At 33.1% G+C, this 26,689-nt stretch overlaps 2 protein-coding genes across 3 annotated transcripts in view; one reads left to right on the forward strand and one right to left on the reverse strand.

The window, feature by feature from the left end:
* The window catches only part of LOC117609657 (metabotropic glutamate receptor 8), a 218,235-nt gene that overhangs the window by 114,172 nt on the left and 77,374 nt on the right, over window positions 1-26,689 (forward strand). For both annotated transcript variants that reach the window (XM_076689003.1, XM_076689004.1), the window contains exons 2-3: window positions 6,292-6,475; window positions 19,272-19,487. In XM_076689003.1, coding sequence (XP_076545118.1) covers window positions 6,317-6,475; window positions 19,272-19,487 — 375 coding nt within the window. In that variant the 5' untranslated portion in view covers window positions 6,292-6,316. The remainder of the gene's footprint in view (window positions 1-6,291; window positions 6,476-19,271; window positions 19,488-26,689) is intronic.
* LOC117609658 (protein maelstrom homolog) lies at window positions 614-3,766 on the reverse strand. The gene is made up of 3 exons (XM_034336267.2): window positions 3,525-3,766; window positions 1,960-2,161; window positions 614-1,893 (listed from the first exon to the last, which is right to left on the reverse strand). Exons 1-3 carry the CDS (start codon window positions 3,663-3,665, stop codon window positions 794-796), a joined length of 1,443 nt encoding a protein of 480 aa, XP_034192158.2. The 5' UTR covers window positions 3,666-3,766; the 3' UTR covers window positions 614-793.

Consider the following 26,689-nt stretch of genomic DNA (forward strand, 5'->3'; position numbering starts at 1 on the left):
AAATTTCGTTTATGAATGAATATCAACTAGAGTTACGCAATACGTTTAAGATTCAAGCGGTAGATATACCTCGTTCCAGTCATACTGGAGAATCGCTTGGCGACCTGAAGCCATCCTTCGATAGGGTGTGACTACGAATTTCCATTTCCTTTTCCGGTAGAAAACATTCGCTGCCAAATGGTGGCTGCGGAATGAATATCGACAGTGAAATTCTATTCTCGTTTCGTATTTGCACAAACTTTACTCTCTTTACCGAGGCAATACCAAACATTTAACTAAAATTTTACGTGCATAAATGTTCTATTATTCTAAAGTTTACATTCGCACCAATTTTTATAAACCAATATAAATAGTGTACTGTTAAAGTGTAAAAGTGAAATTAATTTATTATCTATAGAGTACATTGTATGTTAATAGAATAAACGTTATATAAAAACTTGGAAATAATATGTTATTCATTTATAACAAATTGTTACAAGAATTAAATGAAATTACAAAATTTTTAATTGCAAATTGTTTATTTTATCTATAAAAATAACATCATATTTTATCAAAATTTAAAAATAACATAATTGATACATCTATTTTTCATCTTTGGTAATAAAAAATCTTAAGTATTTCGTAATATATATATGTAATATATCTTTTATAAAATAAACCTTTGTACATACATCATCTTATGTAAGTCAAATGTAATAACCAATTTTCACAAAAAATGATAAAAAATATCAAAACACAGTAATACTGAATAAATGGTAAACAACGTTGTAAATATTCCACATGTTTTGTACACTTAGGTACGACAACGTCCTCTTCCCAGTGGAAGCTTGACATTCTTTACGTCTTTCTTTGGTGTTTTAGCTTCTCCTTCTAATGGCGGGAAATCAGTTACATTTAAATAATTAATATTTTCCTTTATTTCATTCATAGCTAATGATGTTGTTTTAGGAAGGCGTAATGGTCGACCAGTTAAAATTGCATTGTTTGATGGTGCATTGAGTTTGCTGTGATCAATGACATCTACTCGCTTGCTCTCATTACGTCGTCGTAATTCTTCTGCATAACTTCGTTCAGACACTTTTCTTCTATGTTCTTCAGTCACTCCATTCCATTCAATCACTTTTGACTGATCACTGAGACTTATGAGTTGCAGCTGAGTATCAATGCCCTCCTGTTCTGCAACTTCTTGATAGACATAATCGATTGTTTGAGCAATAGGGAAATGTACTCCTTCGACCATTGGTACACCAAGAAATTCACAACAATAATCGCATATTGTGAAACCCCATCTTTTTATTATAGACATACTGCAGTACTGAGATGAGCCATCGATACATTTATGAAAATCACATTCGAGATTACAGACAGACAAGAAAGTATCTTTTCCAAATTCATTTTCAGCAACTACTAAAGGTATGGTGCAATCGTCTACACTTTGTGTAGCAGTATTTCTCAATGAGCCAAAAAGTGCTTCCAATGAATAGATTAGAAAATCATCCGAAGATACTCCAGCTGCATGAGTCATTTTCGTTAATAATGATTTTACTGCAGGGACTAAACCTTTTGATGTAAACAATGGGGGCAATTTGTTTCCAGTTTGATTATTTTTCAGCAGTGCAATCAATTTGTTATACATAAGTAAGAAGTCGTTTTTTCCTTGGGGAAGCTCCACAGGTATTCTATGGGTCTGCTGGCTTATTTCAATTGCATCTCTTTTCCATCCTAATGGTATCTTTGAATTGATAATTTCATGATATATGTTTTCTATACCATTTTCCAAACTAAATTCTCCTACTGCAAATTCTGCAGGGCAAAAATCATATTTGTTGATTCCAATTACTCTTGTGAAGAACCAATTTACATGTATGACCATAAATTTTAATTTTTCCAAATCTGTAATTAATTATAATACATTTTTCTTTTCCCTAAATATATGAATGTAATATGTTAAATACTTACTCTTATGTTTAATACTCATGGTAATTATGGATTCTATGTACTGAAGCATATTTTGATGATACTCTTGCTCTCGTTTATCAGCTGCTGCAACCTCCTCTACACTCTCTCCAAGTGCTGTTTTTTTTGTTAAACTTCCTTGAGCCTCAATCTTACTATCTTTTGCTCTTTTATTATAATAACCTTTTTCTTGTGAGGAAAGATTCTGCATTAAATATAAGGATGTATTTATGTATATATTATCATATTAATTGTTGTCATTACTAGAAAATATTGCTTCATTATATTTGTATAAATGTAATTGGATTAATCTACTTCTTGTATTTAATGTAGCAACATTTGTGGAAATGTATAGATCAAAGAACAACATTCAAAATAATTCAGTGATTTTTCTGTTTATTAAATAGCATTTCAAACTTAACCAGAACCTACATTAATCATTTTACATGTTTATTTATGTAATAATAAAATCATTTTGAAATCAAGGAGAGAAGATAAGATATTTAAGTTTCATGGTAGGCTATATCTTTCACAGTTTTTTGAAAAATAACTATGCATAAATAATTCCAGTTTAAAAGATTTAAGTATTAATTGGAAATATATAAACATTCTATTTTATGTATAGAATAGACTTGGATCACTGTAGCATTTGTAGCCATTGTTTTATTTATTCTTAGGGCTGTTTCATTAGAATAAATTAATAAAATTCTTTCTTGACCTAAAAAGCAAGTCATAAAGCAGAAATAAAAAGTGCTTGAACATTTTTAAATTTATTAAATAGATGGAAATTATGCAGGCAAAAAAAACACAGGGAAGGAAAAATGATTAAAAAGAAAAAGAGGCTATCAAAAACAGAAGAAAATAAAGATTACATTCATAAAATTAAAAGAAATAAATAAGAAAAAAGCACATGAAGTAAAATATGCTGTAACCAAGAAAAACTGAAGAACAATATTGGCAGTTGACACTACTTTTGTGCAAGTATTATATTACTTATTCAACAACTCAAACCTATCATTCTTAATATGGATGTTTCGCATTACCAATTTTATAAGTGGTCACAAATGGAAATTTGTCTACTCAAAAATGATATTCTTGTGACCACAAATGATACAAAAATGTTTTGTATAATATAATGATACTTCAAATAATTATATTTAAAACATAATATTTTGATTTTTTGTATATTTTAAACTATAATATATTCTTCATTTCTATTCTATCTTTTATTCAGTTATGCATCAGTATATGCTAAAAAAATCATTGTAATAATAATAGTCTATCTATTGTATAGAACAACGAAACAACTTTCCATAATGCACTGATTAGATTACATTTTAATTTAACAGACACGTGGCTCGCACGACCTTCATGTTTTCAACGTGAAATTTCAAAACAGAAGTTACCGTTACAATGAACGTGTCAACATGTATTGTTTATTGCATTTAAATTAAGAAGATTCGAATTATAGATAAAGTTTCAAAGTTGGCCTTGATGGGGTCCTAAATTATATAAATATTGTTCGAAAATATGATGTAAAAGCGTTAAATTTAAAACTGAAATCAGACCTGCCATTCTTCGCTACACTTTATATCTCGTTGCACATCTTTTAAGCCTTCAGGGAACACTCTTCCTCCAGCTTCTTCCCGCTTCTTCCAGTCAAGCATAAAGAAATAGAAAGCATTCTTTCCTTGAGTCTTCTTCGACATTGTATTGCACGTGTACACCCTATTCCTGGTCAAACAATCAACTATCGAAATTGCGTTGTTGGAGTTCGATATACGGATCCTAAAAACCGGTAGCCGTCTAGCGGCGAACCACCCAAACTAAGCGGAAGTAACAGTATAGTTCCTTTTCCGGTACAGTTGTTATCGGATAAGATAGGGGATCATCAGGACTAGGAGACAAATAGTCGTTGAATATTCTTTTCATTTATGTATTGTTATGTTAGTGTTGAGTGTGATTCGCATTATTTTCAATTATAGAAAGTATGAGTACATACCATAATGTTTTATTAAAATGTTTCAATGGTTTTCAATATTTTTAATTATAACCAGTTACTTACTTCATATTGACTATAAGTAGTTATGTAAATAAATAAAACTGTAAAAGTATTAAATGTAACAAAGTCACAGGTTTGTACATAAAAATGTTAAAGAATATGTTTAACATGGTTAACAATAAAAATTGAAATGTTGAAAAAAGCTCAAAATTGTTATGCAATTTATAAGTAAGTTATATATTTTTTTAAAAGTGTGTTTATCTAGAATACGATAAGGTATGACTTCTTAATACATTGACTGTCATATCAATAACCGATGTCCGACGTCTCAAATTTTGTATAATTGAATAATTAGTAAAAGAAAAGAGAAGGCAAGGTAAAGGTTGAATAGTTGCAGTATGATATTAATAACAAAGTTACTAATTTAGAAGCCTACATTTGAAAATTAGCTGATCATATCCTTAATAATTACTATAGTTGTAGTATATCTGATTACATATGGTTTTTTCTACTGTGGCAGTAAAAGTTAAACTAGGCAACTACTTAGTCAATACATAATGCGTTTTCGTAAGATTTTTTCTTATAGGAGGCTTACATGCATAAGTGACATTACAGACAGGAAAACTATCGTACGTTAAATACATATACACTGTCCACTAATCACAAGAAGTCCCACGAGAATAACACAATCTGATTGGTCGCGCCCCACCTCAGCTCCCTTGTATTTTCGGTCATGACGGCCGAAGTGATCACATGTATGTACTATGTAATTAGGTTCGTATAAAACTAAGGGCTCAATCGATGTGTGCGTAGTATCCTCTCTTGCCCCTCTGCCGTCCCGCAAGACTTCTTGTCACCAGTGAACAGTAGATACAGCTATGACATCGCGTGATGTACTTAGCTGTTACGGACCCACTTACGCGCGCGTACGCAGTCTCCTAGTGAGAAAGAATCTCACGAAGGAGCATCAATAAAACTAAACAGTACAAAATACAGGATGTCCTAAGAATACCGTACAAATCAATATGTAATCGCAAATTTTTCTCGCAAAAACAAATCTAAAGTTTCTTTACTATTATACAATCTGCAACTTCGTTTTTGAGATATTTTCACCGATCAAACGCCGTAAACAACATAAGAAATTGAGTCAGTAGTCTCGGTAACCTGAGACCCAAAACATCGGATCAACATTAGGTTCAGTAACGTCTGGGAAAATTCGGGAATGAGATAGGAAACCATATTAAATAGAAGGGCCACGTGTGCAGAGCAGAATTAATTAGTGACGCCTGCAGGGACGATCCCTCATCAACCGAAGAGAACACATTGTACTTGTTCAACAATTGTAAGAAATCTACCACGGATCTCAGCGTTAATAAAATAAAGTTATTTTTAAATCTAAACAACGTGGTTTCGCCCGCAACAATATAAATAAATATAAATTAGAATATTAACTTCCAGCGCGCGTATTTTGAACTTCTAACATTTGAGCAGATAACCTATCTCGCATTGTCCTGAACCAGTATTCAGATGCGTGAAAAGGAATGGATGCACGAATAGTTTTTTATTGATATACATGTACAGGGTGTCCCAGAACTGGGGTAGGACCCGTGGAGGGACGATTGCTGAGGTCATTGTAAACAACTTTTTCCTTTGCCAAAATATTGGCAATTAATAACTCGAAAACGAAGCCTTAACCAACATTTTGGCAAAGGAAAAAGTTGTTTACAATGACCTCAGCGATCATCCCTCCACGGGTCCTACCCCAGTTCTGGGTCACCCTGTATAGTGTAGGTATACAGGGTGTCCGCGCTAAAGTGTGACAGGCGTTTTATTTCGTAACTATTGATGACACGAAAAATTGTTTATATGGAAATTGCACGGTGCAATGGGACCTATGTTTTGGCATGAACGAAAATTTATTTACATTATTAGTTTAAAAGATATGATGGTCAAGTTTCGTTATTTAAATGGAACCATATATTCTTTTTCAGATCATGTAATAGTGCTTCTCAAGACGAATTCATTAAGCTTTAATGTATACACTCGAGTTTAACTAGTTTTCAAGATATAACGTTTACAAATTACCCGATTTTCAGTAGATACGTCTCGGTTTGAGTAACAAGTCGTAAAAGCGGCCCTATTGTTGCGGTTTCTTATTCTTTGGGTCTGCTGTTCCTAGCGTAGACCCCGCTGTGGCACTTACCGCTACAATAGGGCCACTTTTACGACTTACCACTTTGTTTAGGATTAAACAAAAATGCAATAAATATTAAATAAATACAATTTAATTATTTATGGTGTAAGTATTACATACTATTTTTATTCTGTTCCAGGCAGTAGAAAGCAATTTCAACTTCAATGATCAAGATGACCGTAGGAAAGATTTTAACATGGATATCATATTCTCTGGTTGTAAGCGAGTGCCACAATCGAAAGGCGCACGACGAAGATGGCTCGAAGCTAATACGTATCAACGGTGACATAATCCTCGGTGGAATTTTCCCTATGCATGAGCAGGTAAATTTCCATCGAATCTTATGATAGATTATCTCAAATAAGCGACGAAAGTCTATCTATTATATTCATCGCTTCATTGTCCTAGGGAATTTCATTACTTACTAACTTTTTGGGAAAGGAATTAAACCGCTTATTACATTTCTGAAACTTTAGAAAGTTTCTGTTGGCTTTTCTCTTTCAAGAAGAGAAAGTTTTTCATTCTTTTACAAAAACCATCGACGTACGTATTGAGTTTCTTTTTCGAGGCACAAGTCACGAGGGTGCAGTTGTGTCCCTTCTTGGCTTATTTAGACAACGAATAGGACCGATAGAATCTATGGGTACGTGACGAATTCTTCGTTACTGACCTTTCTTTAGTCTGACTGTTTCTTTCGAGCTGTACGGACGTGCCCTTCCAAGTGCTAAAATAAAGTTTTTTATTTAAAGTATTTTCTGCTATTTTATTTTTTGTTTCACCACCTATTTCCAATAGTTTCTAATTGCTTTACGTCCACGAAATTGAATTTTCAGTTGTACTTTTAAACAGATGTAAGTTAATTTCCGCCAGATTCAAAAGTCAGTTCAGGGGGTGTATCCTTCAACGGTGGAGATTAGTTCGGCTGTAGTTCCGAATACGACCGGTCGCCGATCAAGATGAAATTTTGAGGGGAAGGGGGGAGGGTGGAGAGGATCCCAAATATAAAGTGGTATCTTCGGCTTCCTATTAGTTTCCGAGATATTAATTAAAAACTTTTGTACAATACATAGAATTTTTCCTATACAGACGTCTCGATGCGTTACGAACGCCTCTATATTAACTCCGATGGAGACGTCGAGTTGGGGGACAACGCGCTGATTGATTTTCTTTCGAAAAGTCAAAATTCCAATCAGCGTGTCCCCCGAAGATCGGTTCCACCCTCTCTAGCGCCCTTAGCGCGTCTTCGTCTAGAGAGGGTGGGGTGATATCGGTTCGTACACGAGAACCTCGAAAGTCCGGTTACGCCAGAGTTTTTTCATCCAGGTTGACCCTCGAAGGCTAGGGTACCGTTACGAAGTATCGAATTTTAATTTACCCTTCGGAAAAGCCAGTTTATGACATGAGCGGAGCTAGTGAGGACGATATTCCATAGCTATTAATAATATCTATTTAATCGTTAAATAGGATACCAAATACATTTCAAAGTTTTCGGAGGTGGCGCAAAATTAAAAATTTTCCTCTACTAAGAAGATCCTAGCTCGGGCGTTGGCAACCTATGATAAATGACCCATTTGATAATTTCAAGTAAACAATATTCAACGGGAATCAACATACCCATTGCGAATTAACTGTACTGCAGTTCACGAGTGACCGCACTTAACTCGCACAGCTCACTAGATCTAGAGAGATTTTTAATAGCGTGTGTGATTCCCCTTTACAGCTTGCTTCTTACTTTGCATTTACAACAATTTTTTTTTTTTTTTTCGAAAAATCATAGGAATTTCATTGTATCGTGAAACTTTACAATATCATCACTGGTTATAATCAGTTATCGTACGTCATACATTTCTGCCCACCATTTATATGATCGCAAAGTATAATACTGCTGTAATACCGACGTCCTGAATCGGAGAGGTCACGTGCCGTGTCTACCTCCTTAAACGCACGGTTTCAGACCATGAGAAACATAATAGCAAAAACCGTTTCCGTTTATCTCTTATCGTTTTTCTCCACAGAAAGACAGAGCGATGGACACACTAGAAAACCTATAGGAAAGATACTCCAAAAATTACAAAATAGTGTTTACATAGCAGACAAGAACGTCGTACATAAGATAAAATTACTTATAAACAGTCGAAGGAAGGAATCAGCAGAGTCATAAGAATTATTGGAAAACAGAAATAGTTGTACATAATTCGAAACCATACGAACTTTTTTTCTTATTTTAACGTACTGAATCCACCTTGGAAGCTATGCCCACATGTTTTGCAATACCTTGTATATGTGTTCCTCTCCCCTACATGGTCATTCTCGCAGGGAGCGCCTACAGAGAAAGTTATTGTGTGTTTGAGCCTTGTGGGGTTATAAACCCGCTCTGCCTTTTCCAAGCTCCTGCTTATGCCGGCCGATCTTTAAAAATAAAATAAATCTACTGTCCAGTAGACACCACCACCAATGGTGCCAGGCAAGGATGAACTGCCTTCTCATGGTTTCGCTAATTATTGAATCAGGTACCGAAGACCTAATACTTAACTCTTCGTCGACGTAAGAAGTTTTGTTCTTGGGTCGAAACAACTAACCTGATTGGGTTTGCAACTACACCTACCAGGTGCTTTACGCTTGTACCTACAGAGAGGGATAGGAGTCCGGTTGAGAACAGGCCTACGAAGAAGGAAGTGAACCCTGGGTACAGTGCCGGCGTTGGGGGAGGGACGCGGTCGGGCAATCGTCCAGGGCGCTACATCTGTAGGGGGCGTCGCAGCCCAGTGTCCCTAATATGCGAATATACCAATATGTTCTCATTGTCTCTTCTCTCTATCTACATCTCAGATGTAATATTACATATATGCTATATATGATGCAGCATTTAAGTCTACATCTTCCCTGACGCGGTTTTTAGCCCCTGAATGGGCGGCACGATAATTTTGCCCAGGGCGCCAATATTGCTAAAACCGGCACTGCCTGGACATCACCGTTTTACATAGGGAAGCCTGATTTGATCGCGAATATATTTCAACTTTACATACAGGGTGCCTCAGGTCGTGTAGTACAACCAAGTAGAGGGTGTTTCTATAATAAACAATAAGCCAAAAAACAGAAGAATAAATTTTGTCGTTTGAACTTTCGTTTTCGAAACACACGTTTAGGAATGTTATTTTTCATTATATATATTAGAGGATGCAATCTTTTAAGATAAAATAATGCATACAATATCGTCCTTTTATGACAAATAATTTTCTGTTGACTTTTTCCAAAAATTCTAATTCATTTTCAAGATATGTAAAAAAGACCAGTTTTCGGAGTAACACTTGATAGCGATTCCCAACCCTTAAATGAACAAATTAACGCGCATAAAAAATACGTCTCTAACATTTTCTGATGTACTGTAACATATCAGAGAATGGAAAAAATCGGAACTCAGTTTCTCGAAAATGAAAGCAGAAACCAAAAAATGTACTCTTTTTTTAGATTATTTTTGCTTATAGAATCTTTCCCTTCACGGTTGTACCACCCGATCTGAAACACCCTGTATAAAAAATTACATCAAAATAAAAAAATATATTGCTTATTTTTACGAAAAACTATATTTCGATTAATTATATTTTCTGTTTTTATATTCATATTTTAATTTCTTTTCTATAGAAATGTTATGGCTAAATAAAAAGTCCTATTTTTCTATTAGTTTTTTCTAATTTGTTATAAAATGGAAGGGTACATTAGAGAGACTAAAAGGATGCACTTATTCGTTCATTGCGTTTTCTTGTAGCTTTATGAAATCCTATCCTCAGGCAATATTTTTCTCTGAAGATAAAAGAAAGCCGTACTTGTTTTATCATCAAAGCTGCTTAAAAATCTGGACATTATACTGAAAGAAACGAAATTGGAAAAAAAATATCATAAAGACTGTTACATTTATCATAACCAGAGGAATTAGTATGAAAATAAAAAATTAATACTTCCTTTGATGAATTTTTACTGTAAAGTGGTTAAGATCACTAGCTTCTGATATTGATCCACCTCCTGCAGTAATTTGTCATTTTGTTCACAGACACTGAATTGATTACTTCTTCATGGTCACTGAGCTGCTTTTGATCTTGATTCAATAAAGTTCCTTCTTTTGAAGTTCTGTATTCCGTAATTTCTAAGATCGTTGGAGTCTTTCTCGAATCGACAAATGCTCTTATACTATTTTTAAAATTCAAAGGAGTTTGAAAATACATATGCAAATGGGAACCAGTAGCGTAACTAAGTAGGCACCAGAATAAATCTAATCTCCCTAAAAATATGGACCCTTATCATTTAAAAGATTTTAAAGTTTTTACATTTCATAATTTCAAAATTACATATTTTTAAAATTTCAGAATTCTAAAATTTCAAAAGTCCACAGTTCAAAAATTACAAAATTTCAGAATCTCAAAATTCCAGGTTATCAAAATTCCACATTTCCAATATTATAAAATTTTAGATTTCCTAAATTCCAGCCTTTCGAAATCACAAAATTCCAGATCCTAAAAATTTTAAGATTTTTACAATTACAAATGTAAATATTTAAAATCGTTACAATTACAAATATTTTCCGCCGTATCTATAATATTCGAAATTTTTCCTTACGACTTATTAATTACCAAGCTCGCCATACCGCAATCAAATCGTTACTGACAGCATCATTTGTTCGGGTATTTTTAATGTTGCGCCGCCTCTGAAAAGGTTGAAATGTATTTAGTATACTATTTAATGATCAAATAGGTTTTATTAATAGCTATGGAATATTGGTACAAATGAAGTAGAAATTATTTCATACTTTTCAGTGCATTTCGAAGTCGGTTGTATTTTGTGTTAAAAATTATTTTATTTCACACTTTTTAGTGGAACGAGCAGTATTTATAGGACGCCGTAAGGTGGTTTATCGTTCTTATTGGTTAATTGCAATAACGATAGTTTTTAACGATAACAAGTTCCATACAAATTATAACAATAGTTATTAATAATAACAAATTGCATAAATTTTTGCAAATGAGATATCGCGGAAATATCTCCTATTATACCGCAGTTCACCAGAGTTCATAACTGCGAAAAGACCAGTTTTCGTTCTTCACGCTTCTCCAGTGCGCATCTTCGCCCTGATTGGCGATACTTCCAAACGAAGTGGAAAGCGATTAGCAGAGAGCTCGCTGCGTTCCCCCACCATCTTTCAACCTGCGCGTCGCAGTTATGGACTCTGGTGAACTGCGGTATAGATGTGAAAGGTTTCATTGCAATTGGTACATGCCTTGGAGAGTATACATGTATACAAGAAACAGTAGAGAATCGGCGACTGCATGCTGACTCATTCACCGGTAGAGACACGTAGGCATACGTAGAATTCAATGTAGTAGTAACAATAGTTTTTCATGAATATCTCGGAAACTAAAGCTTTCCGTTAATTATGCATAATGAAAAAGTTGTGCGAAACCGAATCCTGTCCCCGACAACATATTAAAAGGTCATTGCAATCATCCAATCTCGACATTAAAAACTACCTGTATTTTGCAATAGCAATGAAAAAATGAAAAATTTTTTTTCAATGGGACCAATCAGAAGACACCCTACAAGATGTAAAAGGTTTCGTTCCGATTGAACACACAAAAAAAAAAATACATACTGATCGAATTGAGTAACCTCCTCCTTTTCGAAGTCGGTTAAAAAGGGAGTCAGAAAGCTTTGGATTAGCTGAGAAAGCTGGAACATAACAGAAAGGAGAAGAGAGAAAGGGATGGATTAGGTTAGCAAGTAAAGGTTTAGATAAGTTAATGAGAAAAGGTCAAGTTAAATTAACATAAAATTATAAGAATTGTACACATAATAATTATGTGAATGAATTGATCCTTTTCATGGTACTGAGGTTGGGATAAATAAATTATCATTATTGTTTTGAAACGTTAACAAAATAGAAAATATTCAAATCCAAAATAATAATTGAAAAAACGGTTAAACTTTGATTCCAGGGACATAAAATTATTGCCCTTTTTTTTTGCTCTTTAATAGTTTTTGACACGTAAACTCCATAAATGTAGGTCGTAACTTTAGGAAATTAGCGGTTCAAAAGTTATGAGTATGTAAAGTTCGCGTTTTTAGGGTATTTTACACGCTACTTTGACGCCATGTTGCTTCCATCTATTATTTGATTGGCCCGCATAGATGAGCTTTCAAAGTTCCTATGTATCATACTACCAACCTAAAAATTTTAAAGAGGGCCCAAGAAATTATTACATTTCAACAGTATTATTATTTCACGAAAGCGTTGCCGACCGCCTGACGGCGGTCGGATTTAAGTATATAGCCTAACCTAATCTAATACTTCCGCTTACCTTATTTAAAAATATATTGTTTCTTAATTGCCTCCATTAATGATTCCATCATATCGACTTTATTTTTGCGGCAAAATCGACGCCATAAATACTCGCACAGGCGGTCGGCGAAATCATTATCGTGGAAAACAAATTCAAATGAAACATTTGATTTATCCCGCCAAAATGGCCGCCGAATGCTCATCTATGCGGGCCAATCAACTAATAGATGGAAGCAACATGGCGTCAAAGTAGCGTGTAAAATACCCTAAAAACGTGAAACTTTACATACTCATAACTTTTGAACCGCTAATTTCCTAAAGTTACGACCTACATTTATGGATTCTACGTGTCAAAAACTACTAAAGAGCAAGAAAAAAGGGCAATAATTTTATGTCCCTGGAATCAAAGTTCAGCCGAAAAAACATTATGGTAAAAGCACTAAATTAATTTGTATACTTAAAAGTTTTGTTCTTGAAAAAAATTCAAATAGGGCATTTTTTTAAATTGATATCTGTATGAAAATTTTTTTATGGAAAGGAAAATAATTATTTCAACAATTCTTTCGTTAAATCAACAACGAATAAATGTTAGAAATTAATAAATGGAATTATCAATATACACATATATATTCACGATAAATCCATCGCTATTTTAATTTATTAATAATAATTGATAATATACTTACTTTAGTGGTACTAATATATAATCAGATTTATTCATCTATCACATTTATTAATTATTCCGAACATGTATCGAGAATTGTACAAAAATATTTATTATTTAAGTGGCTCAAAGTATTACCCTTCTAGTTCAACTGCTGAATTAAATCCTATTGAACATTTATGGGGTAATATTCAATTAATGCCTATAATAACAGTAACAGAATTGCTGCAACGTTTGATAGAAACGTGAAAATTTATTAAGCAGGGTTATTATTAAATGTTTCTTGTAATATTGTCTACGTGAAACTATTATTTTTGTTTGCATTAAAAATTTGTTGTATTATTCACATAATTTATGAAAATGTTAATTCTAAATATAATGAGATCCACAAGATCCCATTGAAATTTTCAGAAAACAAGCAATTCAAAAAATAAGAAAACAGTACTATATATTATATGTTTTTATTTTATTTTATTTAAACAGTTGACAAGAAAAGATCCTCAACCCTAAACTTCAACAAATTATGTAATACTTATGTATGTATTATGCAATTTTTCTTTACTGCCCAAATTCACTCTAGGGAAATAAAATTGAACTTCTGACAATTTGGCTATTTTTCGACTTTGTGTTATAACTTACAAAAAAAAAATGTTTTTAAACAGAAGTTGTTTCTTTTAATGAAAACTATCGACTGGTAATAGATTTATTAATTATTTATGTAAGTAGAAAAAGATACACAAAAATATTAATAATCTTTTCTTTAATTTTAATTTTTTACGTAAGATCTTAATTAGTAGTTCAAATAATTATGAAATAATATTTTAAAAAATGTACGCATTTTCGTTTATTACAAATACAAGCTTTGTTGTATTGCTGAATTTTGTTCCCTGACAACCAAAGCCTTTCCGGATTTTTTATACTACATGATGAACAAAGTTTTCCTAACACTCACAGAAGTAAGGTAATTTATATTATATGATTCCGTTTCTTATTACATAGGGGGTGAACATACCAGATTGTAATAAATGAAAAAAAGAGCATCATTACATATAATTTATTCTTATAAGAACTTTTTATTTTCAACGTAGTTGCCAAACTCTTTTTTTATTTTTTGTGTATAACAGATAATGCAGGGATTTCCATATAAGTCCAATGTCAAAATAATTGAAATTAGTTAACTTCGATTTTAAGCTCACCCGTTATATGAACGGCAGCCGAGTCACGTAGTGGTGTTGACAGAAACAGTTGATAAGCGAGGATCATTTGCTGACATACGCACGGCCACGGACGTATACATACAAGCGAAATTCAATGTGGTAGTGCTCATAGTTTTTCGCAAATTTCTCGGAAACTAAGCGAGTCCTACATATAGGTTAGAGGGAAGAAGTTGCTTAAAATGTCGAATTTTACAAGATGTTCAAAAATCGTTGAAATCGGAAGGGGAGCTACTTTTCCACAAGTTCACCCATTTTTTTAAAAAAGGAAAAGTACTGGAGTCTGTTAAAATCACTTTATCAATCACTGATTAAACTCTTGTGTTGGTAATTGTTGGTGTTCTATATTTTTGTCCAGCAACATGGACAAAGTGTATAAAAAAATAGGGAGTCTTATTAAAAAGAAAGGAATGCAAATGTATCCCTTTTATTAAATAGAACTTCAAAACGATTAAGTATAATTTATTGGAGAATTCTACATTAAAAGTATTAGGATGTGTACAGTATTAAAAAAAATCAATAATTTATGAGATATTTTTAATTCTTATACGAAATATGAAACAAAAAATTTTTTGTAGGAGAGAAAAAAGCGTTTCGTCTCGAGATCGTTTGTCAGACTCGTCAGTGGGGCTGATAACAGACGATCCCTGTCCCAAACACCTATCATACCGCTATTCGCATGCCGGGCGACCCTTTGCAAGAACACTGCACCAACCTCTCGCCGCCACCTAGCGGGCCCTGGCTCGAACTCAAGGCGTCCGGGGAGACGAAGCCCTCACCCCTCCATTAAACGCCTACATTTTGAAATTTAAAAATCTTACTTGGATTCTAATATTTAAAAATTTTAAGATTCTCAGATCCTAAGATTCTAAGATTCTAGGATTCTAGGATTCTAAGATTTTAAGATTCCAAGACCCTGAGATGCCAAGATTCCAAGATTCCAAGATACTAAGTTTTTAATAATCTTTGACTTTAAAATATTTATAAACATAATTTTGAAATTAATTTGTAAGTGCAATTTAAAAATTATGAAATTTAACTAATATCCGATTTGAAGAAGGAAGTTCTACAAAATGCAAATTAATTAAAAAATAAAAATTTTTTAAATAGCACTAATTATTGAATTGTTGAATTCTTTCTGCATCTTAATACTCTTTCATACAGAATATTTTGAACAACCGAATAGTTTGCAGTTTTATTAACGCTGTGATGGCAGACCATGAAGGAAGCCCCAATTTTAATTTCATTTTGTATTTCATATTGTTTTCATGTTCTAAATTTTACACTGTTCCTTTAAAAATGATTCTTCCAACATACGAAACTCTTTGGCTTAAGTATGATACATTTAACTTTAAGTTAGTATCGTTGTATACGTTTTGTAACTTTGGATCTCAATTTACCCATACTCCACTATTAATGGCTTAAAAAAAACAAATGGCTTTTGCCTACAGGGTGTTCGATAACAGGTGAGAGGTTTTTAAAGGGGTGATTCTAGGGATCAAAATAAGATGAAAATCAGAAATGACGAAATAGCGTTTGCGGCTTTGTTTTCCAGTAATTAACGTTTAAAAATTCGAGTAAGAAGCGCCTGAAACCTGCAATCTGCCCAGCACCGACGACTGAATGCCGGGTTGGCAGAGGTGGGTACAGTCATAACCAAGAATCATTGAATAGTAGAAACTTACCTCGTGCTATTCTGTTTCTCGGTACTTCGGTACTGCAGCATTCGGATTTCTCTTCTTGGTTATGACTGTACCCATCCCTGCTGACCTGACGTTCAGTCGTCGGTGCTGGGCAGATTGCAGGTTTTAGGCGCTTTTTACTCGAATTTTTAAACGTTAATTACTGGAAAACAAAACCGCAAACGCTATTTCGTCATTCTTGATTTTCGTCTTATTTTGATCCCTAGAATCACCCTTTTAAAAATCTCCCACCTGTTGTCGAACACCCTTTATCTTCCGTTAAAAAAAATACTCATTAAATTAGATGTTCATCAGAATCATTCAGCTTTTATTTATTTTGTAGACATTCAAAGAGACTGATTAAATTGGGACATCCTACGTATACCTTTTCCAGCGGGGTTAACTGATTGTGAGACATTTCTGCATTTATCATAGAAATTAATATTATTTGTCGACATAAACGTTCCAAAAGTACTTTTTATGGTCCCTTCACTTATTAACCGTATATTTTTCAAGAAATTTTTAAAAGTGCTGAATAAATGAATGTCTGTTGGAGAAAATTCCAGTGAATGGGATAGAAGTTGATTCTGTAACTCATGCAGTTTTTGCAACGTCATTCATTCAACGCGAAATCATACATACCTTTCCGCTTCACTAACACCGACTGGATCCTTTTTTGAATTTCTCTTGCATTGTCTGCAATTCTGCACGGTATTTTTCAGCTGTTATTGTTTCTCAAATTCTTAGGGAACTGTGGTAAATAATTGAAGTCTCGAATTTTAAAATAATACAAATCTACTGCAATATGTTAGTTCAGCAATGCAGAGAAACATTATGAAACCATGAAAATAAATTTCTTTTTTTAAACGATGTAAGAAACATTGTAGGATTTCGTGTTGGTAAAAGTGTAATTGATGTAACTATTGACGTAAAATTTTAAGATTCTGGAATTTTAATATTGGAAAACTTCAAAGTTCAAAGATTCCAAAATTCCGAGATCCTAAAGTTCTAGAATTCTAAAATTCTATGATCCTAGGATTCTATGATTCTACTATTCTAAGAATCTAAAATTCTAAGATTCTAATAATCGAATAATTTAATATCTTAATGTGCTGCTGTTCTAAAGTGGTAATATGTATTTTAGTATTCTAATATTCTAACATTTTAACATTCTAATCTTTTAATATTCTAACATTTTAATGTTTTAATGTTCTAATTTTACGATATTCCATTGTTCTAAAATTCTAATAATCTAATATTCCAATATTCTAATATTCTAATGTTCTAAGATTCTCTCGTAAAATCTTGTGGAACATAATATTCAATTCAACTAAAAACAAAACCTATCATAATATTCTTATCACGCGAGGTTATGAATAAAAATAATTAAACAATATTAGAATGAATATAGAATTTAACAATATTAAACACTTGACAATGGTAATAAAGCTAAGGCACCAGACCGACCTTCCCCAAAAAATCCTAATTTAAAAACTACAGTGAGTATAAAAAGTGTTTGGACACCGTTTAAAACAGAATACTTCATTTAAAATTGGACCAAATGTCTTGAAGTTTTTTGAGAACTTATATAAATTAATTTACTAAGATATGTGCTTTCGTCGTTTTAAAAAATTACAATTTGTTGAAATCGTGAAAGAAAATAGTAAAGGGTAATTTGTCATCTTTTTTTGTGAGCCTATAATAAAAATTTAAAATATATCTTTCGTAGATTCAAATAAGTTAATAAGAGATCGGTTAATGCACTTAGAAGTTACAAGTAATTGAAATTTCCGAAAATCGCAACTTTTCATCTAACGCAAGAACGTGACTAGTTATGTTCTTGAACATAACTCAAATAAAAAAGTTAGAAAATTGCCTTTTACTATTTTCATTCACGATTTCAACAAATTGTAATTTTTTAAAACCACAAAAGCACGGATCTTAGTAAATTAATTTGTATAACTTCTCAAAAAACCTCAAGTCATTTGGTCCAATTTTAAATGAGGTATTCTGTTTTAAACGGTGTCCTAACACTTTTTACACTGACTCTATGTATTTATATTTCACAAAATCATTTATATCTGTAATCCAATAAATAAGTCATATCACACAATTGAGATACACCTCTCCGTTTCTTCATTTCTGCCAGTTTTTACAAATCAAAAGCCTATTCTGAAGTCAATTGGGTCATATATGTATTCCTCTGTTGTCTTATAGCATTCACTTTACATCACTTGTTAATGTACAATTCAAAAGAGGTACGGTATGTTGTTGACACAGAAGAGGAAACACTATAGAGAAACTATTCTGCCTATTTTCCTTCGACAATTCCTGTGACATCCAACGTCGGTCAAGTTTTTTTACTTTACCGAGTTTCTGTAAACCTAGTACGAGCGTTGTATGACAAACTTGGAGTTTCTGAAGGAGTTCTCGAGTAGTTTGGTAAACACAGATTCCACCAATTGCCGCGAAACTTCACGATCCAACAAATAATCTGATCACCTAAATCTTATTTTTTAAATTTTACGTTACAATAAAAATTTTTTAAATAATTTCAAACTGTTTTTGCAGAAACAGACTTTTTTTTCTACTTACAATTATTTCATTTTTATATCCATTAGTAAAGAAAATTATTAAATCATTAAATAAAAAATAATAATTTAAATAAATGATAATTATAATCATAATTTTTAATAATTATCCCCCTTCTCTGTTGTACCTACCCGTATTTTTGATTAAATTATCCTAATTTAGTTGAATTTAATATTTTAAATCATTTATCATTACAACGTGGGATCTCAAAATTCATATAACTTTTTTTCATATCTTGCACGGTTTTGTAAATATTCACAACATTTTTTAAAGGGAGTGTTTTCATCACTGGTATTCTTTTATTAATAGAATAAAAAAGTGTTTTCGCTATTAGGGTCGCTGCAAATTTTTAAATTGTCTGAATTTAAAAATTCAGCAATTTGAGCAAAGCAACGATGGCAGTATTATATTTTCTCTCTTTTTAAACGAAGCAACTTTCACCGTTAACAGTTTTTCGTACTGTCTAGAATAACAAAGGTATTCCGATGTTTTGTTTCAAATACGTCACCCTGTACAATTCTAAAACAGTTTCTTGGTGATGTTTGAAAAGGCAATTCTGTGAAAGCGCGATTATTGTAGTGTTCGAAATCCTTATTATACATGTATTTTATTCATAGATAGTCATATTTTTATTCATAGGTGTCAGGTTCGATCGGTCAATCGCCATGCGGTGCGGTGAAGGAAGAAAAGGGAATGCAACGATTGGAAGCTATGCTATATGCCCTCGACGAGATCAATTCAGACAATGATTTATTACCAAATACCACTTTGGGTGCCCTTATTCTTGATTCCTGCAGCAGTGATACCTACGCTCTTGATCAGAGCATGGAGTTCGTCAGATCTTATATGAATCAAGTAAGTTTCCTCCTTTTTCATTTTTTTTACTCTGGACGATCTTTGTCTGCCATGCTGTTAAATTTAGCGATTTTGTAATTCAAAGATTTTAAAGTGAAGAAACAATATTTTCTTATCATTCTTTTTTAAAAATATTCTTTGCATAATTATACAGAACTGTACAGAACCTCATTGTGCAATATTGCTTTTAGAACCTTGTAAACCGTACGTTTTTATAGAAAAGAATTTTTTCACAATTTTTCCCAAAAAGCACTCTGAATCAGTATACTTCTCCTAGATATAAATATCATAATCATTACGCATTTCTCTCATAATTGTGTCCGAAAAACGTGAAGTACTCTTCTGTGTTTCACCTTTACTATGCTTCGATCATCGCTCTGAATGATGCGTGTCATAATGAACGTATGTATGTACACGGAGTTCCATCGAAGTTGTCGCAGTGAAGTTGGCTACACATTCACTAACACATTCACGCCGCGTCGTCGGCACCTCGCCCATCGGCACACCGACGCGGCGTGAATGTGTTAGTGCGCCAACTTCACTGCGACAAGTTTAATGCAACTCAGTCCATACGAGTATTATCTAGTTCATGAGTCATTATCTGTTCCGAAACAATGTTACGAGCCGGAGGGGGTGGCTTCGTAGCCGGGGCTTTATTTAGGTTATGGTGTTCTTAGTTAGCTTAACCAGTGTTAGATAATACTGGGAGCCTAAGGAAATAGACAGGAAGACGAACCTATTGTGCAGAGATGAGAAGATGACGAGCGGAAGGAATGTGGGCACGGCTGGTCGTATTTGATAAGTCACGCCTCACGCGCACGCATTCTAGTTATTGGCCGAATCGGTCACATACTAATCGCATCGCCTGATAAAGAAGGAAAATGAGACTTCGTGACAAAGTGAGATAGTACGAAGTCAGCGTTGCGAGGATCAAACGTGGGGACAGGGCGGAACGTGCAAAGTGCCCTTCTGCCGTCTCGCTACTCATCTTTCTATCTCTGCACAGTACGTATGGTTAAGGAGCTCCAGGAAACGATAGACAGTAAATATTCAAATATGTTAATAGCTGAATATTCGAATTTTTCTTACAGCCCCAACAATACATTGTCTCACTGTTTAACGAAAGATGTATGATTTCATTTGTCGATGAAAAAACGATATCGGGCTGTGATACTGCGGCGACCTGTGTGTAGAAATATCGTACATGGAAATTCTTGTTTTAAAAGAAATTGCTCAGTCGGCAATATATTGTAGAGTGGCAATATAGAAAGAGTTTACTGTTCTACTACATAGTTCCAACAACTTTGATAATTTAAAAAATTCCTTTCTATGTGATACATTAATTTCTTTATTGACAGAAAACTTCCAGTTTAAATTTTAATATTGGTCTAAAGATGTAATAATACCTATAGTTAATTATTGTGCTTCATATTTTATAACAGAGGTAATAATTTTTTTTTTATGTTTTCATAATTCTTCCATTTATACTTTTATCTATTGGTTATTGTTTCTATTGTAAATTCTTTTAATTAAATTATTAAATTTATTATTTATTTTTAAAAAGGACCATCAAAGGGCTGAAACATTATGTTGCACTACAAAATGTGTCTAATTATTTATACTCGTGCTATTTAAAAAATATTTTTCTTCGATTAATTTTAAATAAACTTATTAAAATAAACAATTAATACTGATCGAATCTGATTGAACTGTCATTTAAACGTATATCTTATTTCCCGTTGAGTAATCGTTGAAAATTACGTTGTTTCTGAAATTATGAGATCCATTAATCTTAAATGTGCTTCCTTGGAAGTAGATTAATCCTTGCCTATCAAACGTCGAAGCTCTGCTTTAAACAACAGGCTATCGTTTATCATCTCTTTTATTTACTGCAAGACTTTCATATCTTGTATTAAATTATTAAATAATAATAGAGTTATTTTTAACTTACTTGTTGAATAAAAAAGCAATCGTAGTTTTAGTGAAATATAAATGTAAGTGATCTTTTATTTGTGAAAAAAAGACTGAAAATAATAATATAGCAGTATCTGGTTATTACCATCATGAATAATATTACCCGGCTATTATTATTATAATCAGTCGGTCCCAAAATACTCTATAAAATTAGTTAAAAATAATTCGCCTATTATAGGCAGACTACTGCTGTTCTTACAATTAAGGAGAAATGATAAGAATTGTAACTTTGAACAGCGAAGTCTGGATCAATCGAGATCCAGACTTACAAAATATATGTATACAAGGATATTACCCTAAAGTTAAATGTACAATTTTTAAACGAAAGAGTTGCATATATTGGAAAAATAATTTTCAAAGGAACAGTGTATTTAGGAAATTAAATTACAGCGGGGGGTTTCTTTATGATTCGCCGTTCGGGGGCCCAGTGTCCCTAGTATGCAAATATACCGGTATTTTCTCATTGTCTCTTCTCTCTATCTACATCTCATATGTAATATTACATATATGCTATATATGCTGCGGCATTTATGTCTACATTTTCCCCGACGCGTTTTCTACCTATATACATATATTTTAATGGGCGCCACGATAATCTTGCCCAGGGCGCCAATATTGCTAAAACCGGTACTGGGTACGCAATAACCCGATGTGTCGTATCGAACGTTGCACGTCACACGCGCCACTGAATGACCGCGCGGATTTTTATTCCCATTCGAATTTGTAAAGTTCGAAGTGCTATATTGGCTTCACGGTCGTCGCGGCGTAATTCTTTAAACTTTAAATCGAAAGAATTGGTTTGTTTGATCGTTGATTTTTAGGCGTTCGATGTCGATCGATAAGTAAGTTTTCGAAGACGATTCGAACCCATCTTTTCGCTTTCCCGGTATTCCGGTTCGGGGGAAAAGGCGTTAATTGGTTTTTACAAAATGTTGATTTGCCAATCAGTGTGTTCCCAGGTACTTGTGTCCGCCCTTCCGTGCGCCCTTAGCGCGATTTGTCTTAGAAGAGGGTGGCGCGATACCTGATGTATGCGAGAACCTCGAAAGTCCAGCAGCGCCGGGTTTTTCTGTCCAGGTTGACCCTCGAAGGCCAATTACCGCTAGTTGACCGCTGTCGACTTACCCTTCGGGAAGACTCAGTTTATGACATAATTTTAGCTATTGAGAGCGATGTAGACGTTGGACTCTAAATTCTTGTACAAAAAGGTAAACTACTATTGCCGGCAATATGAAAATACTTAACTCAAAAATAGCTTTACTGTAGCGAAACCGTCATAAACTAACTTTCGAAATTCTCAGAAACGTGTTCCTCGGTACGGACCACCCGATAATATCTAGCCGGGTTAGGTCGAGTTCTTGAAAGCATAAATGTGGGAGATCTCGAAAATTTCGATGGGGTTGGGAAATGTTATGGTTGGCTCACTATGAGTTACAATAAATTCCCGTTATATTGCCACGTGAGCGATTTGATTTTCGTACAGATTTTCAAGCATACTAGTGCTACGCTTCTACCATCATAGCGCACGAAAATAATATGATTTTATCTACCTTTTCTTATCAACTGAACAATTCTCCGCCCTGCCGCGTCGTCCATGGCAATGTAACAGGAGTAAAATTTTAGGATTTCAGAATTTTGTAATTTTAGATATCTGAAATTCTTAAGATTTGTAATTTTTATGTGAAGAAAAACTAAAGATTTGGAATTACGAAATTTTAGAATCTTAATAGTTTTAAACGGTGATAATCCATTATTTTAGTCAGTCCAGATTTTTAAGGGGGCCAGGCTCACCATGGCCTCTACCTAGTTTATGCCGTTCCTAGCGTAGACCCCCGCTATGACACTTACCGCAACAGTAGGGCCGCTTTTACGACTTGCCACTCAAACCGAGACGTATCTACTGAAAATCGGGAAATTTGTAAACGTTATACTATCTTGAAAACTAATTGAAATCGAGTGTATACATCAAAGTTTAATGAATTCGTCTTGACAAGCACTATTACATGATCTGAAAAAAATATATGGTTACAATTAAAAAACAAAACTTGACCATCATATCTCTTAAACTAATAATGCAAAAGATTTTTGTCTTCGGCCAAAACATAGGCCCCCGTTTGCCGTATAATTTCCATATCAACAATTTTTTGTATCATTAATAGTTACGGAATAAGAACTCTGTATCAGTTTAAGTGAGACACCCTGTATAGCTACACGTAAGGTTTCTCTAATTGATAGGAAACTTAATAATAAATGTCCCGAGGGTTTTTAAGCGGTAATGTACAAAGTGCTGTTATGAGTGCACTCCAGCATACGTACGTACTTAATCATTGAATAAAAGTGTTATTTTACAGCACGATATGTATTTATGTACTTTTAACGTCAACAACAGTTGTGTAATGTCTCAGAAAGTTACTGAACTTCGTTATGGAGGGTATACTTTATTGACGGCAATGCTACGGAAGAAAAGCGAGTACCTCTCATCAAAGTGGGTTAACGCGGCGAGCGGTTACATTTCACTTTGTCCATGATAGTGTAAATAATAGCTTTTTTGAAATTTACGAATATATTAGAGTCATTATTGAATTCTTTTATTCATACAATAATGTTCATCGTATGAATAAGTAAGATCTTCCTGTTGAGATGAGTCAAGTCCTTTAGTTTTATTAACAATATCAAATGCTTAATAATGTTTAATTCTAATTTGATTCTCTAATATTACTACATTTTTTCATTCACAATTTTACGCAATGAAGACACAACCGTATATTTTGTTTTTAGTTGCATTGCATATACCGCAGTTCACCAGAGTCCATAACTGCGATGCGCAGGTATGCTCTCTGCTAATCGCTTTCCACTTCGTTTGGGAGTATCGCCAATCAGGGCGAAGATGCGCACTAGAGATGCGCGAAGAACGAAAACTGGTCTTTTCGCAGTTATGGACACTGGTGAACTGCGGTATACTTCTTGCTTTTCGAGCGATGTTTCTGTCAGAATAAGATTTTAGGAAGTTAGAATGTATTTTGGAATTTAAAGATATTGGAACTTTAGAATTTTATGATTTTGAAATTTTAGAATTTTAAAATCGCAGCGTTTTAGAGTTTTAGTAATTTGGAGTTTCGGAAGTTCAGAATTTCAGGATTTTTGACTTTTAAAATCTTACAATTAGAATCTCAGAATTTTAAAATAGTGAGGAGACTAGTCCAACATTTTTTTATGTTAGGGTAGGTGGATACAACCTAATATCCACTGAAACTGTGGGTAAAAATAAATATACAATATCTCTAAGAAGTAAGTAGTACATAATATGTAACGAATAGCTCTCTTAAATATTTTTCTAAACATTAGTTTATTTTGAAATGATTGCATTAACAGTGCAGCTATTAGCAGTCATACATCTCACAGAATAGATTGTACATAGTAAATAATTATTACATATCCCTACATACATTATACTGCATATTTATACAGCGTGAGTCAGATAATTTGTTGTAAATTATTATCTCGGAAACTGTGGCTACTACGGCTTAATTTTTTTTTAAATTAAATGGTGAGAGGTGTCTGATTGTTTAGAGCCTTGGTGGCGAACCTAGGGCACGCCAGCCAGAAATGGCACGTATAACAATTTAGCTAGCACGAGTAATAGTTATACATATGTATATGTATAAAAAAGTACTATTATTTATCGACTGTCGAACTTCTCAGATAGTCGATAAATAATATTTGGAAATTTTTAGCACGCACACGTAAAAAGGATCGCCACCACTGGTTTAGTGTATAAAAAATTTGTATAAAATGGCTACTATGAGGTCAGAATAAACAGACGTCATCTTTTTTACATAGAATGCTATACTAATGTTGTTTATTTATATAGCTTTTATAAAATTGAATAACATTTACTTGAAACATTTTTTGATATTCTTCGTAGTTAACAATTTATGGCAAAGTAAATATGGAAGAAACAAGTACGCGGAGGCATTCAAAGAGAACTAAAACAGTCGTATTTAAAATTCTTTTGATTAAATATTAAAAATGACGACTCTTTACTTGTAAACATGTATTTATTCTTTTTTTAATATTGGTATTCTTATATTAAATCTACTGGAAAATTCTTTCCGTTATTGAATTAAAAGAATATAATACATTTTCAATACATTTATTAATATTTACTGAACAGTATAATTTCCGACGTTATTAATGACTTCTTCTCAGCATGATGGTAATTTGTGGATACAAGTTCTGTAGAATGACTTATCTTTGGAAACTTGAGATGAGATTATCGGATAGAACTTTCCGGTAGACCTAATAATATTGTATAGCGGTCAACATTATTGCAGGTACCGACTTACAAGCATTTTGCATTTGAGTTTTTCTTGTGGGGGTATTTGAAGCATAAAGTAATGGAAACTCTACCTACCACAAAAGAAAATATGAAAACTCGAATACAAAATGCTTGACAGTCGGTAAATACAACAATACAGTCTGATACACGTCATACCATTATGAAAAGAATAAATACACGTTTACAAGTAAATAGTCGTCATTTTCAATATTTAATTAAATAAATTTTAAGATAAAATACGTGTGTTTTTATTCTCCTTCAACGCCTCTGTGTATTTGCTCCTTAAATATTTCTTTTGCCATGAATCGATATCTATGAAGAATATCAGAAAATACTTCAAGTAAATATTATTCAGTTTGATAAAAGTTATATAAATAAAAGAGACTAGCATAGCATTCCATTTAAAAAATACGACGTCAGTTTATTCTGTTACCATAGTAACCATTTTATAACAATTTTTTATACACCACACAATCAGGAACTTCGTAGCATTTAATTTAAAAAAACAAAAATTACATCGATAACTGCTATAGTTTCTAAGATAATAGTTTGTAATACTTTATCTGACTTACCCTGTGTATGTATTTCAATTATTTCTTCACAGTGAAAATAAATTGAAATAAGGACTGGTTCTGTAACACAAGAAACTATAATATTTATCAAAGTGTGTAGAAATTCGTTCATAGAAGCGCGGAGAAATATTGAAACTGAAAATAGCACTTGAGAAATAGTACCTATATATCAGTATTTAAAATAGTAATTGAATAAAATAATTTTTAACAATTCCACAATTTGAAAACACCAGAATTCCAAAATTCTAAAATTCCAAAATTTGGTAAGACCAGAAATTAAAATCTTTAGATTTCTAAAATACCAAAATTTTTAAGTT

This window comes from Osmia lignaria, chromosome 7 (assembly GCF_051020975.1).
Source record: "Osmia lignaria lignaria isolate PbOS001 chromosome 7, iyOsmLign1, whole genome shotgun sequence".
Lineage (NCBI taxonomy): Eukaryota > Metazoa > Arthropoda > Insecta > Hymenoptera > Megachilidae > Osmia > Osmia lignaria.

Coding starts and splice junctions, on each gene's coding strand:
- LOC117609658 (XM_034336267.2), bottom strand. CDS start 3,665: ATGTCGAAGAAGACTCAAGGAAAGAATGCTTTCTATTTCTTTATGCTT. Junction 2,162..3,524: donor AGTGTAGCGAAGAATGGCAG/GTCTGATTTCAG, acceptor TATTTAATGCAG/AATCTTTCCTCACAAGAAAA. Junction 1,894..1,959: donor CATGAGTATTAAACATAAGA/GTAAGTATTTAA, acceptor AATTAATTACAG/ATTTGGAAAAATTAAAATTT.